At 39.9% G+C, this 14,418-nt stretch overlaps 1 protein-coding gene across 1 annotated transcript in view; it reads left to right on the top strand.

The window, feature by feature from the left end:
- The first annotated feature begins 733 nt into the window (after window positions 1-733).
- Window positions 734-14,418, top strand: part of LOC140200542 (vascular endothelial growth factor C-like) — an 81,794-nt gene continuing 68,109 nt past the window's right edge. Inside the window, exon 1 of the mRNA XM_072264026.1 lies at window positions 734-1,327. Within this exon, the coding sequence (XP_072120127.1) occupies window positions 1,160-1,327 (168 nt within the window). The 5' untranslated portion in view covers window positions 734-1,159. The remainder of the gene's footprint in view (window positions 1,328-14,418) is intronic.

Raw genomic sequence — 14,418 nt, forward strand, 5'->3', positions numbered from 1 at the left:
TGGAGGGTCAGACACCCTGAGCCAATAGACTGGTCCTGGACTTATTTTCCATCTGGGATAGTTTGCATTTTGTTGTTTGATTGTTGGAGGTTTTTGTATTGCTACATTTACGCTCTATTCTTGGTTGGTGCGGCTGTAACGAAAACAAATTTCCCTCGGGATTAATAAAGTATATCTATCTTTTTATAAACGTTCTAGTTTTGTTTCGGTATCCCTTCACAGCCACGGCACTCTACAAGGGAGAGAAAACCTTTTTTTTTGCCACCAATCTAACTTAGTAGGAAAATACAAGTCTGTCAACGTGGAGAAAGAGTGAGTGAGCTTTCGGGAAAAAACGACCTCTGTTTGCGGGAGAATGTGGTTTACGAGTTTTAACTCAATGCCCTCGGCGTCTCGTGGTGATCGCCGATCCATTCGTAGTGCTGCAACAGGCGGCAGCTCCTCAGCACCCTGGAAATTCTGGTGGAGACGGCCTCATCTTTTAAAAAATGGTATACGCCGCACAGTGAGAGGGACACTCGGCCCGTCCTTCCCAGAACAGTCCCAGAATAGACTTGTTAGATCAACCCCTTTCCCCTGCATGTACTGTAAAACGTTACACTGAGTTATATTTCGCAAGTTGATTTCTCCCTGCCTACACCGTTCAGTTGTCATTTTCATCGCAGCGGGAGATCCAGGAGGCGATTTGCAGACAAGATCGTATTTCTATTCTTCTTTTGCACTGACACGCTTTGGAATAGTTTTGTTCGGCTGAAAGCACGTTGACAGGCAATGAAGTAAGAGCGCGGGCGGACCGCCCTCATGCCCACCTTTTTTTAATTCAGCCTTTTATTGCACTTCCCGCCCCTGACGTCGCGACCACTTTCATCCCAAGATAAGCGGCTCCACATTAAAACGACGCACGGGGTGTTATTTTTTCCAAAACTTCAGGAGCAGACTTCGGAGATTATTATTTGTTTTATATATATATTTTAAAAAGCAGCGACAGGGACATTTTGGCGTTCTTCAGCTGTTCTCTCGTTATAACCAAGAACCAGCTTTGCAGGATTTGGAGAAATTTTATTCTTTTTTAAAACTGCCTTTTGAACAGTTTTCATTTCAGATATTGATGCATTGTTTAGTTTAATTAGGGGAGAGGGGAAAAAATTAAAAAGAAACAATGTGCCTTTACTTACGCGAGTTTCTGACCCGGATCTGTCAGAAATTTGACCGAGCTTGGAGTGTGTCAGGGCTGTTCTTCCTGTTGGTCCTGCTGTTGGGATCTTGCTCTGCCTACGAGTCCAGCCAGGATTATTATGACCAGTACCAAGATGAAGTGGAGACCGAGGTAAAGATGGTATATTTCAATTTAACATTGTAATGTATTAGCTGGGTATGTAACTTTTTGCTATAGGAATGTGCGATTTTGAAGTGTTACAGTATATGTGTAAAGGGAGCGATATCTATTCAAGAGACACGAATAATTCGGGATAACATTTAAGAAGTGATTATGATAGCGTAAACGTTTCTAAAAATAGGCTGGGATATAAAATTGCTACAGTATTGAATTTTGTTCGGGATTCGAATGGCTACAGAGTGTGGGTGCTGTCACCAGCTCCCTGCGCCTGTACATTGGAGGACTGACTGTCATACCACTGACACAAGGACTGTGGCTTTCGTCCCCCGCTTTCTGGCCGGTCAGTTCTAGCTCCGCGACGGGATTTGGTTGGCCAAAGCAATCTGCACTTTCCACAATTTGCCCGTGCAGATTTCTCCAGCAAATGTAAATCCATTCCCTGGGCTGCGTTCTTAGTCGGTCGACCAGAACATTGGATCCTCGAATAGCCTCACTTTCCCTTTTCCAACTATCCCTCGTCCCTCTCCCTTACCAGTAGAGGGCAAAAGTGTTTCCACCTGCGTTATATATTTCATACTCAGAACTCAACATGCCAGCCTCCTTGTTCTCCAACAAGCTACTTTCTGTACAGATTCTCCTACACTGAATCCTGGAATATTCAGGGGACAGAAAGTGGCCCCTCGGCTCTCAAAGTGTCTGCTGATTGAAACAAAAGTGCTACCCAGCCTAATCTCACCTTCCAGCAAGTTGATCTGCAGCCTAGTAGGTCAAAACTCTTTAACGGCGGATCCAGATAGTGTTTAAATGTGATGAGGCTTCCTTTCAAACACTGAGATGCAGACCATTATGGCCCCCGGGGTAAAAGAAATCTTTCATCATCCTTTTGTCAATTACTTTTTATCCCTGCCTGTGGTTTTTTGACCTCTTTGCCAAGGGAGCTGAGTCTTTCCCGTTCCTATTTACTTTATCCTTGCCTTTTATAAATTCATTAACCTCACTTAAACCTCCAGTTCTGTCTCATAGCTATAATTTTCCAGTTCTGACAATGTCCTCATAAATCTCTTCCAGTGCACCTTGCCCAGTGCAACTAACTGTATCTTTGCTGCAATGTGCTGACTAGATATATGTACAGTACTCAATCTGCTGTGTAACTGATGAAAACATTTTGTTTGTATTTCTCCAATATCTTCAGAATATGGGCATCTATAGAAAAGACAACATTTACTGTCCAATCTTAATTTCTCTTGAGAAAGTAGTGGCAAAACATTTTTTTAGGATCCTTGGGTCCCACACCACCAGGTTCAGGAACAGCTATTGCCCTTCAACCTCCAGGCTACTGAACCAGTGTGGATGATTTCACTCACCATGACGCTGAACTGACGTGAATGCAACCTACAGACACATTTCCTTAGATCTCTACAACTCATGTTCTCAGTGTTATTAATTTATCATATGTTTTTGTATTTGCACAATTTGTCATCTTTTGCACACTTGTTGCTTGTCAGTCTTTGTGTACAGTTTTGTTTTAATTGTTTCTATTGTATTTCATTATTCTACTGTGTATGCCCGCAAGAAAATTAATCTCAGGGTAGTATAAGGTGACATATACGTACTTTGATAATAAATTTACTTTGAACTTTTTGAACTGCTGCAGAACTTGTAATATTGTCATTATGATACAACTGGGTTCTTTACTAGACCACTTCAAGGGGCAGGTAAGAGTCAACCACTACCCCAGGTCTGCAGTTTCTATCTGTAATTGAGGTAAAGTCAATATAACAGCTGCATTTTTATATCAATTTGGCAATTCCATTTTCTTCACTCATTACTCATTTTTTTTTCTAAAAGAAAAATTCCAGATTCTTAACTGAAATTAATTTACATGTCTGCTATAGTAGGATTTAATTTATATGTGGACAGACTGTTTTCTGTTAATCCACGTCTCTGGATCATAAACTTGGTAGTTGTTCCACTGCACCCCATGTGTGTAACTACTGTATTGTAATTATAGGCAGCTCAAAGCATAAACCCATGAACATTTCCATGCTATTTTTTGGGATTTTTTGCACTACTTATTTACTTTCTTGTATATTTTTTATTTTTATTTATTGTATATCTGATGTTTGGCACTGTACTACTGCCGTAAAGCAACAAATTTCACAACATATGTCAGTGACGATAAACCTGTTTCCTATTCGGATTCTAAACTACTGACAACGCTGTTTCACTTGTATATAAATCTACAAAGCTGTTGATTGTGTTGCTTGGTCCCTATTCTATGAAAATCATAAGTCTTATTTTCCCCCTGTAGCAAATGAGTAATTATCTGGAATTTTTATCAGTTTTTGAGGCAATTTGACATGGTTCCATATACTTAATAAGATTAAAATCCTGCAGGATAGGGCCTCCCTTTGGATGTTTCTTGCATTCCTAAACATTAGACAAAATGAACTTTATTAAACTTGTGTGTCAGCTTGAAGAGTAACGTATTGAATACTGTGTCAGGTCTGAGTTCCCTCACAAATTAAGTCGTAGAGAGGACAGCTAAACGTACTTGAGTCAGAGCTGCGTAGTATGGAAAGTGCCCTTCAGCCCATCTTGTTCATGCCCACCAAGATGGCTACAAAATAGAATGCAATTTGCCTGCATTTGGCCCATACCCCTCTAAACCTTTCCTTTCTGTATACTTGGCCAATTTTTTTTTAATGTTGAAACTCTGCAAAGGTCTGTCACTTCTTCTGGCAGCTCATTCGACATACCCACCACCTTGTGTGGAAAAACATACTCCTCAGTCCACTTTGTACCTTTACCCTCTCATCTTAAACCTTTTGGAATATAAAATCAATAGATAATGTTATAAGGAGGGGTTTAAAAAGCTGGGTCTAAAGATAATAAAATAGAACAAAACTATAGTTTTTTTTAGATTCAGTTGATGTGGATAAATGTTTTGAGTTGGATAATTAATTAGATTGAATTAGATGGAGTAACAGTTTATATGCATAAAGGTTACCTTAGCAGACAAAATGGTTAGATATCTTGAGGCATTTTTGCTTATATAGTCATTAATCTTTGTCTGATTGTCTATTATCTGTCTCAACCCCATTCTCTTACCTTAAGCCTGGAACTCTTGACATCCTTGATTAGTAAGGGGAATGGGGTTAAGACGGATAATAAGTCAGCCATGATGGAATGGCGAAGCAGACTCTGAGCCAAATGGCCTATTCCTGCTCCTATGTCTTATCATCTTTGTATCAAGTTTCTGGCCTAACTTGTGTGTAAAGATTTGATTTGGGTTTTACGGAAGGCATTGGATTATTTCTTAAAGTAGCTGCCAGCAGGATAATCACAAGGCAAGGAAGAAAAAAATTTCTGGAAATCATAACAGGCCAAACAGTACCTGTGAAAGAGAAATAAAGTTGATGCTTCACCCAATGGCTTTCTAGAGTGATTCATGTAGTTGAAATATAGGCCAATGGAGTTGAGGCAATTTTCCTTATTGTTGCTTGGCTGAGGATTTTTTGTCAGTAGTTCTTTGTCTCCTGCAAGACAGACAATCTCCTTTTGCAGGAGATTACATCAGTCTGGGTACTTTTCATGTCACCACTTAATAACATGGTACAAACCCAGAAGTCCTATTGGTCCTCTCCTATTCGTTTATTTTGTGGATGTTCACATGCCAATTTCACTTTCATTTAATTTCCATGGGAATAATCAAGCAGCAGTCTCAAAATAATCACAGGCTGGATTTTGGGAGGTTATTTCTGGTAGACTCTTGTGATTGTGCAGCAAAGCAATGCTGTCAACTGTAAATGCAAGAATTCTTCCACAGTTCACACCAGTTACTGGTGAAAGGAGGGAGAGAGAGGGAGATAGAGGAAAAAGATCAGGTTTAATATCATTGGCATTTGTTCTGTTTATAGCATTTTACAGACTTTATAGCATCTTCAGTTCAGATTGTCTGGATGAACATCAAGAATAAAGCTGGGGAGATTGGAACTTTTCAGACTGTGGAATGTCTGTTTTAGGAACTAAAAAATGTTTTTATTTAATGCACACTAAGTTCATGCAGTTGAAAGGATCGCTACTCATGATCACGACTGATCATGATTTGAGTCTGTTCCTGGCTGCTTCCTTTCCATCTTCCTTTTAGATCATCTCTATTCTTCATGAAACTTCTCATCATATTTCTAAGTTAGTGAATCAATATTACAAGAGTGTCTATGCAGTAGCTTTTCTGAGGTTATAATGAATCTGGGATGTCCCGAGTTGTCAAATGTGTTGTAGAGTAAGTTGCTCTGAGGTAATTAAAAGTGCAAGGTGAAGGTAAGCTCAATTTTTCCCTTCTAGAGTCACTTTCTCTTGTAAGAAGGAATTTATTTCCATTTCAGGTGCTGCAGACTGTTTTAAACATTCTTACTAAATATGACCACTGTCATATTTTCGTTTCCAATTTAGGATTGTGTTTCTTGGGGAATTTTTTACGTATGCCTTCCAAAATCTTGGAGCCCCAGGCTATTCTTCTTGTACAGCATGATTGACAGTAAGATCTTGTTCATACATGTAGCTTTAGCACAGTGGTATGACTTACAAGCTTGTATCATATCTTTCTGTTCCATCTTTGAATTAGTTTATTTTTATACTGTATGGTTGTATAAGAGTTGATCATGTAGGTCAAAGATTGGAATTTGTTTATGATTTGAAAGTGTGTAAGAGAAGTTGGGTCCATTTCTTCAAAGCAATAAAAAAATGTAATTGGAATTGGTTTATTCTTATCACATGTACCAAGATACAGTGAAAGGCTTGTCCTGCATACTGTTTATACAGATCAAATCATTACACAGTATATTATGGTAGAACAAGGTAAAACAATAACAATGCAGAATAAAGTGTAGCATCAACAGAGAAATAAGGTACAAGACCATAACAAGGTAGGTTTTGATGTCAAGATTCCAATTTGTCATGCTAGGAAGTTATTCAGTAATCTTATAACAGCAGGGCAGAATCTGTCCTTGAACCTGGTGGTAGGTATATGCTTTTAATTTTAGTCCATGCTGTGTTGAACTGTGTCCACGAGTCTGTACAGTTTTTTGCAGTCATGGGTAGAGCAGTTGCTATTCCAAACTGTTACGCATCCAGATATTGTATAGTGAAGTCACATTTTATAACTTTCTCAAATAATTTCACAGGAAATGGAGTAATTTGGAAAAGAATAATTCTTTTTAAAATATGAAAAATAGCTGACATTTTGGGCAAAGAAATGGTTCACATGCACTAACCTGATAAAGTATGGATACCTTTAGTTAATAATACCATTGTGCTTAATTTGAAATGCACCCGTCCATTTAGATCAAGAGTGAAGTGGAGGGATGGGTTAGTAAGTTTGCTGATGACACAAAGGTTGGAGGTGTTGTGGATAGTGTTGAGGGCTGTCAGAGGTTACAGCAGGACATTGATAGGATGCAAAACTGGGATGAGAAGTGGCAGATGCAGTTCAACCCAGATAAATGTGAAGTGGTTCATTTTGGTAGATCAAGTATGATGGCAGGATATAGTATTAATGGTAAGACTCTTGGCAGTGTGGAGGATCAGTGGGATCTTGGGGTCCGAGTCCATAGGACACTCGAAGCAGCTGCGCAGGTTGACTCTGTGGTTAAGATGGCATATGGTGTATTGGCCTTCATCAATCGTGGAATTGAACTTAGGAGCCGAGAGGTAATGTTGCAGCTATATAGGACCCTGGTCAGACTACACTTGGAGTACTGTGCTCAGTTCTGGTTGTCTCACTACAGGAAGGATGTGGAAGTCATAGAAAGGGTGCAGAGGAGATTTACAAGGATGTTGCCTGGATTGGGGAGCACACCTTATGAGAATAGGTTGAGTGAACTCGGTCTTTTCTCCTTGGAGCGACAGAGGATGAGAGATGACCTGATAGAGGTGTATAAGATGATGAGAGGCATTGATCATGTGGATAGTCAGAGGCTTTTTCCCAGGGCTGAAATGGTTGCCACAAGAAGACGCAGGTTTAAGGTGCTGGGGAGTAGGTGCAGAGGAGATGTCAGGGGTAAGTGTTTTTTTTTACTCAGAGAGCACTGTGGAATGGGCTGCCGGCAATGGTGGTGGAGGCGGATACGATAGGGTCTTTTAAGAGACTTTTAGATAGGTACATGGAGCTTGGTAAAATAGAGGGCTATAGGTAAGCCTAGTAATTTCTAAGGTAGGGACATGTTTGGCACAACTCTGTGGGCCGAAGGGCCTGTATTGTGCTGTAGGTTTTCTATGTTTCTAATCATTGGTGCTTTGAAGAATAAGAAAAGGTTTTGCTGAATTAAAAGATGTGCTCGGTATATGATCTGTCTTGTAGCCACATTATTTACCTTGTTGGTCAAGTGAAATGTTTGATTGTAAGTGACAGTAGGGAATTGGCAGTGGTAATGATGTTGACTGTGTCTGACGCAGAAAAACAAAAAGCATTCAACGTTGAAAAATAATTGACGATATGTTTTCCTGAGCAACAACATTAGTATAATTACACAGTGGACGAATTTACCTAAGTAATTAAAGCAAATAAATCTTTTTACGTATTGTTATATTGACCAACATTTAATCAAATATTAACATTGGTGAATCGTAAGACCATAAGGTACAGGAGCAGAATTAGGCCATTTGGCCCATCAAGTCTGTTTTGCCATTTCATCATGGTTGATCCATTTCCCTCTCAGTCCAGATCTCCTGCCTTCTCCCTGTATCCCATGCCTTGACTAATCAAGAATCCATTAACCTCTGCCTTAAATATCCCCAATGACCTGGCCTCCACAGCCGCCTGTGGCAACAAATTCCACAGATTCACCACTGTCTGGCTGAAGAAACTCCTCCTCATCTCTGTACTAAATGGATATCCCTTTATTTTGAGGCTGCATCCTCTGGTTTTAGATTCCCCACTATAGGAAACATCCTCTTCATATCCGTTCTATTGAGGACTTTCAACAGTCAATAGGTTTCAATGAGATCCCCCTCATTCTTCTGAATTCCAGCAAGTAGAGGCCCAGAGCCTTCAAACATTCTGTATGTTAAACCTTTCAATCCTACATTGGAACGTGCACTGTATTATAATTTTTCTGTCTCTAGTTAATGTTTCCCACTGATAGTAAGGCAAAGAGCTGTAATTGTCTGTGAAGGATCTTGTGTGAAAGCAGACACAAAAGGGACTGGATTTTCTAAGTCATGAAGTATAATTACACTAACTTACATTCTGAATTAGCCCTAGCTACAAGCAAAAGGTTTTAAAGCCAATTGCACTTAATGCACACCTAAGTGATTAAGGTAATCTTAGGTGTCCTTGAATTTATGTTTGTATAATGTCAGTAAAAAAATGCATGGAATCACATTTCAGAGTAACTAACATGTATAATTTGAATGTACACTAGCAATTATTTACTGGCAGCTTATTGTTAACAGTCAGCATATATCATCAAAAACTCTGAGATGATACACTGTTTACTCTTTTAGCAGTAACGCACAAAAAGTGCTGGAGGAACTCGGCAGGTCAGGCAGCATCTATGGGAAGGAATAAAGAGTCGACATTTTGGCTGAGATCTTTCATTAGAACACGTCTTGGCCCAAACCGTCGATTGTTTACTCCTTTCCAGGGATGCTGCCTGGCCTGCTGAGTTCCTTCAGCATTTGATCTATGTTACTCTGGATTTTCAGTATCAACAGAACCTCCTGTGGTTATTACTCCATTAGTAGTCATTATTTTCTTTCTATTTACAGTATGTCTTCAATATTTTATGTAACTATGCACTTCCTGGAGGCGGAGTATTCTCTGAACATTTTTTAGAATTAAGCATGGTTTAACTTAGAGTTTGTGTTCTCAACTTGGCGGCCACAGACCTTTTGCGTAATGGTATGGGCCATGGTATAAACAGAGGCTGGGAACCCCTGGCTTAGGGTAAGGATTTTGTGGAGCATTGTTACCCGTTTTATAAATAAGCTAGTTTGCTTGCCTCAAACCATAGTTGTGGATTTGCCTTTATTTTTAACACCTAAGTAAACTTCATAACGTGCCCTGATAATATCAGGGGGTTATATTGCCCTTGATTTTGACATTAATTAGAAGTACCAGTAACATTAGCTATTTTTAAAGTGATTGTTACACTTAGCCAGCTGGCATATACAAAAGAAAATGAAATTTACTTCACAGATGCTGTGTTAAATTTTAGGTACTATAATCTCATAAATTGATAATCTCAGTTTTGAACATCTCTATGAATGCAATGTGTATGCTTATTCACTGTAGCAGAATGAATCAGGCTAATCATAAGACCATAAGAGATAGGAGCAGAATTAGACCACTTGACTCATTGCACTTTCTCCATCGTTCCATCATGATTGATTTATTATCCCTCCCAACCCCATTCTTTTGCCTTCTCCCTGTAACCTTTGACGCCCTTACTAATTAAGAACCTATCATCCTCCATTTTTAATACACCTAATAATTTGTCCTCCACAGCCCTCTGTGGGAATCAGTTCCACAGATTTACCACCCTCTGGCTAAAGAAATTCCTCCTTAACTATGTTTTAAAGGGACGTCCTTCTATTCTGAAGCTGTACCCCCTGGTCCTAGACTTCCGCGCTACAGGAAACACTATCTAGGTTTTCAGTACAGTATTTGATAGGTTTCATGAGATCTGTGCAGTGCTGTGCTAAGTCTAAGGAAAAATTAATCTTTATTTTGACACAATAGACAACAGACAATAGGTACAGGAGTAGGCCATTCAACCCTTCAAGCCAGCACCACCATTCACTGTGATCATGGCTGATCATCCACAATCAGTACCCTTTTCCTGCCTTCTCCCCATATCCCTTCACTCTGCTATCTTTAAGAGCTCTACCTAACTCTTTCTTGAAAGAATCCAGAGAATTGACCTCCACTGCCTTCTGAGGCAGAGCATTCCACAGAACCACAACCCTCTTTGTGAAAAAGTTTTTCCTCAACTCCTTCTAAATTGTCTACTCCTTATTCTTAAACTGTGGCCTCTGGTTCTGGACTCCCACAACATTGGGAATATGTTTCCTGCCTCTAGCGTGTCCAATCCCTTAATAATCTTATATGTTTCAATCAGATCCCCTCTCATCCTTCTAGATTCCAGTGTATACAACCCCAGTCGCTCCAATCTTTCAACATATGACAGTCCCGCCATCCCGGGAATTAACCTTCTGAACCTACACTGCACTCCCTCAATAGCTAGAATGTCCTTCCTCAAATTTGGAGACCAAAACTTTACACAATTCTCCGGGTGTGGTCTCACCAGGGCCCTGTACAACTGCAGAAGGACCTCCTTGCTCCTATACTCAACTCTCCTTGTTATGAGGGCCAAAATTCCATTAGCTTTCTTCACTGCCTGCTGTACCTGCATGCTTACTTTCAGTGACTGATGAACAAGGACACTTAGATCTCGTTGTACTTCCCCTTTTCCTAACTTGACACCATTCAGATAGTAATCTGCCTTCTTGTTCTTGCCACCAAAGTGAATAACCTCACATTTATCCACATTAAACTGCATCTGCCATACATCCACCCACTCACCCAGCCTGTCCAAGTCATCTTGTATTATCTCAACATCCTCCTCACATTTCACACTGCCACCCAGCTTTGTGTCATCTGCAAATTTGCTAATGTTACTTTTAATCCCTTCATCTAAATCATTAATGTGTATTGTAAATAGCTGCGGTCGCAGCACCGAGCCTTGCGGTACCCTACTAGTTACTGCCTGCCATTCTGAAAAGGACCCATTAATCCCTACTCTTTGTTCCTGCCTTGCCAACCAATTTTCTATCGATGTCAGTACTCTACCCCCAATACCATGTGCTCTAATTTTGCACACTAATCTCCTATGTGGGATCTTATCAAAGGCTTTCTGAAAGTCCAGGTACACTACATCCACTGGCTTTCCCATGTCCATTTTCATAGTTACATCCTCAAAAAATTTCAGAAGATTAGTCAAGCTTGATTTCCCCTTCGTAAATCCATGCTGACTCAGACCTATCCTGCCACTGCTATCCAAATGTGCCACTATTTCATCTTTTATAATTGATTCCAGCATCTTCCCCACCACTGATATCAGACTAACTGGTCTATAATTGTCTGTTTTCTCTCTCCCTCTTTTCTTAAAAAGTGGGATAACATTAGCTACCCTCCAATCCGCAGGAAGTGATCCTGAATCTATAGAACATTGGAAAATGATTACCAATGCATCCATGATTTCTAGAGCCACCTTTTTAAGTACCCTGGGATGCAGACCATCAGGCCCTGGGGATTTATCAGCCTTCAGTCCCATTAGTTTACCTAACACCATTTTCTGCCTAATGCGAGTTTCCTTCAGTTCCTCCGTTACCCCAGGTCCCCTGGCCACTATTGCATCTGGGAGATTGTTTCCTTTTCAGTAAGTGCTGCTCTGCTAATGAATTTAACTTTGATCAGTACATCACAGGAACAGGCCCCAAGGCCTGCTATACCTGTGCTGACCATGACACAAATCTATATGATTCCAATCTGTCTGTGGATTGTCTGTATCCTTCTGTTCCCCTGCCTGTTCATGTGTCTTTCTGAATGCTTCTTAAACATGGTTCAGTGTGGTGTGTCACCAAGTGAAGGAACATTCGCTTAAAAACTATTTTGCTGTTTAAGTCATTATAAAGTAATAATTATCATTATTTTATGAACAAATTAAATTAATTTATTTAGCATTTTAACAGATCTATTAATCCAATAGTTGGCAATTGCTGAACAAAGGGAGGTGAGTGAGGAGAGCTACATAAATGTGTGTTTGGTATAAGAACATTTCACCACAACTTCAAAGCTTATTTTCATTTTACTTGTTTTATTTGGAGCAACTCTGTAGAAGTACTCCTGAGGTTTGTTTCTGCACTACTGTTGGAGATATTAAATATCTGGTAATAGTTGAAGGAATATTTCTTTTACATGGACTTCCACAGAAAAATTAATCCCATTGAAACCAGTAAGTTATTGTGCAGCTGCTTGGAGATAGAATATTCTTTAGATCAGATGTAGTCAACTAATATTCCACACAGTGGTTTAACTTTATATTTAAAGTTGAGTTTCAGTGCAAGGCTCAGGAAAAGATAGATCATTGGATTGGCATCGAGGTCCTAACGCTATGTCTGTTATTAATATTAAAGATCCCGCAGAGCTATTCAAAGAGAGGCAGAAAGCTTTCTTGGTTCTGACTAACATTGCTCCCTGAACCAATATAATTTAAAACACTTTGGCAGGTGGTTTTACAAAGAGGACAACCAGTCATCGGTATTCTGGATCCTGATCGAGTATGGGATTTTAGCATTGTTTTTGTTGTAATGTCACACAAAAGGTTTGCAATGAATGTATGCGATGCTGTGCGTGAACTAACTACATTCTGTACCAAAAATTGAAAATGCTGCAGGAACCCGGCTTTTCTCTGTGTTCTTGGTGACATCTATCCTGAACCAACATAGATAACTTCATTCACTTCACACTGAACTGATTCCACACGGACTCGGTTTCAAGGACAACTTAGGTTCTCATATTTATGTGTGTGTGTATATATATATATATATATATATATATATATATAATTTTTTTGTGTTTGCACAGTTTGTCTTCTCTTGCACGTTGGCTGTTTGCTAGTCTTTGTCTGTAGTTTTGCATTGATTCTCTTGTATTTCTTTGTTTTATTGTGAATGCCAAAAAGAAAATGAATCTCAGGGTAGTATATGGTAACATATACATACTTCGATAATAAACTTATTTTGAACTTCGAATGGTCTATAATTTTTCCTATTGGGTCCAATCATGTTCAACTTGATTTGCCACCTCTGATCAACCCACACTAGCTGTACCGTGGTCTGTTTTGTCGCCCTGCAGCACCAGTTAAACTCACATCTCATTGATATTCCTAATTCTGATGACATTAGCAGAGGCTCTGTCCTGGGTTGCCCTGGTGGCTTTTTGCAAGCGCAGTGGTTAGGAACACTTAAAATGTTCAAAAGGATTTGAAGACACAAGACAGATTGCAGATGTTGAAAATCTGGAATAAACAAAACTGGAGGAACTCAGCCGGTCAGCCAATATCTACGGAGGGAAATGACATAGACTGTTCAGTTCCAGCCATGAATGCTGTCTAACCTGTTGAGTTCCTCTAATGTTGTACGTATAAAAAGGATTTAAAATCTTGACAACATAGTAAAATTATTAAGAAAAAGAAAATAACTTGAAAGCACATAACTGAGAGTGAGGTTAAAGTTTCAAGATTCAGATTATTATATATCAGATGTACATCGAAACATACAGTGACGTACATCATTTGTGTCAAGGATGTGCTGGGGGCAGCCTGCAAGTGTCGTCACACATTCCGCTGCCAACATAGTATTGCCCACAGTGTTGGACAGAACAACACAGAACACAACAAGCAACAACAGCAAAACAAATCCCATTCCTCCCTCCTCCTGCCAATATACCTATGAACAGTCCTCTAACCCCAGGACAGGCTGTCTTCAGCCTTCATCAGACTAGGATTCACAAGAAGCTTTGGACCTTCCCAGGGGATTTGCAGAGATTCGCGTACTCGAGGCAGCAGCTATTGGGCCTCGACCTCCAGACTTCCGGTTGATGTAAAGATTAAGTAAAGGAAGGAGCAAAATCATCTGTACTTAGCTTTTCAATTGTTGGCTTTTCAATGCACTCTAGGCATCTTTGAGGAAACAAAGGCATCAGAGACTGCAGGAGTCACTGGCAAACAAACACTGTTGGAAGAAATCAACAGGCACGCAAGCAGCCAGGCAGCATTATGGAGGCAAAGAATTGTTAATGTTTGAAGTCAAGAACCTGACCTGATGCAAGACTTTGACTGGAAACATTGGCTATCCCTTTGCCTTTGCAAATGCTGCCTGACCTGCTGTTGAAATTGAACTTCCTCTGGCAGTTTGTTCATTGCTTGAGGAAACGCATCTGACTTTACAGCACAATTCACTCCTGTTCAGAGTGCAGATTCTAACAGTAGGGTCAGACATCGGGTATGCCAGCATCT

This window comes from Mobula birostris, chromosome 7 (assembly GCF_030028105.1).
Source record: "Mobula birostris isolate sMobBir1 chromosome 7, sMobBir1.hap1, whole genome shotgun sequence".
Taxonomy (NCBI): Eukaryota; Metazoa; Chordata; class Chondrichthyes; order Myliobatiformes; family Myliobatidae; genus Mobula; species Mobula birostris.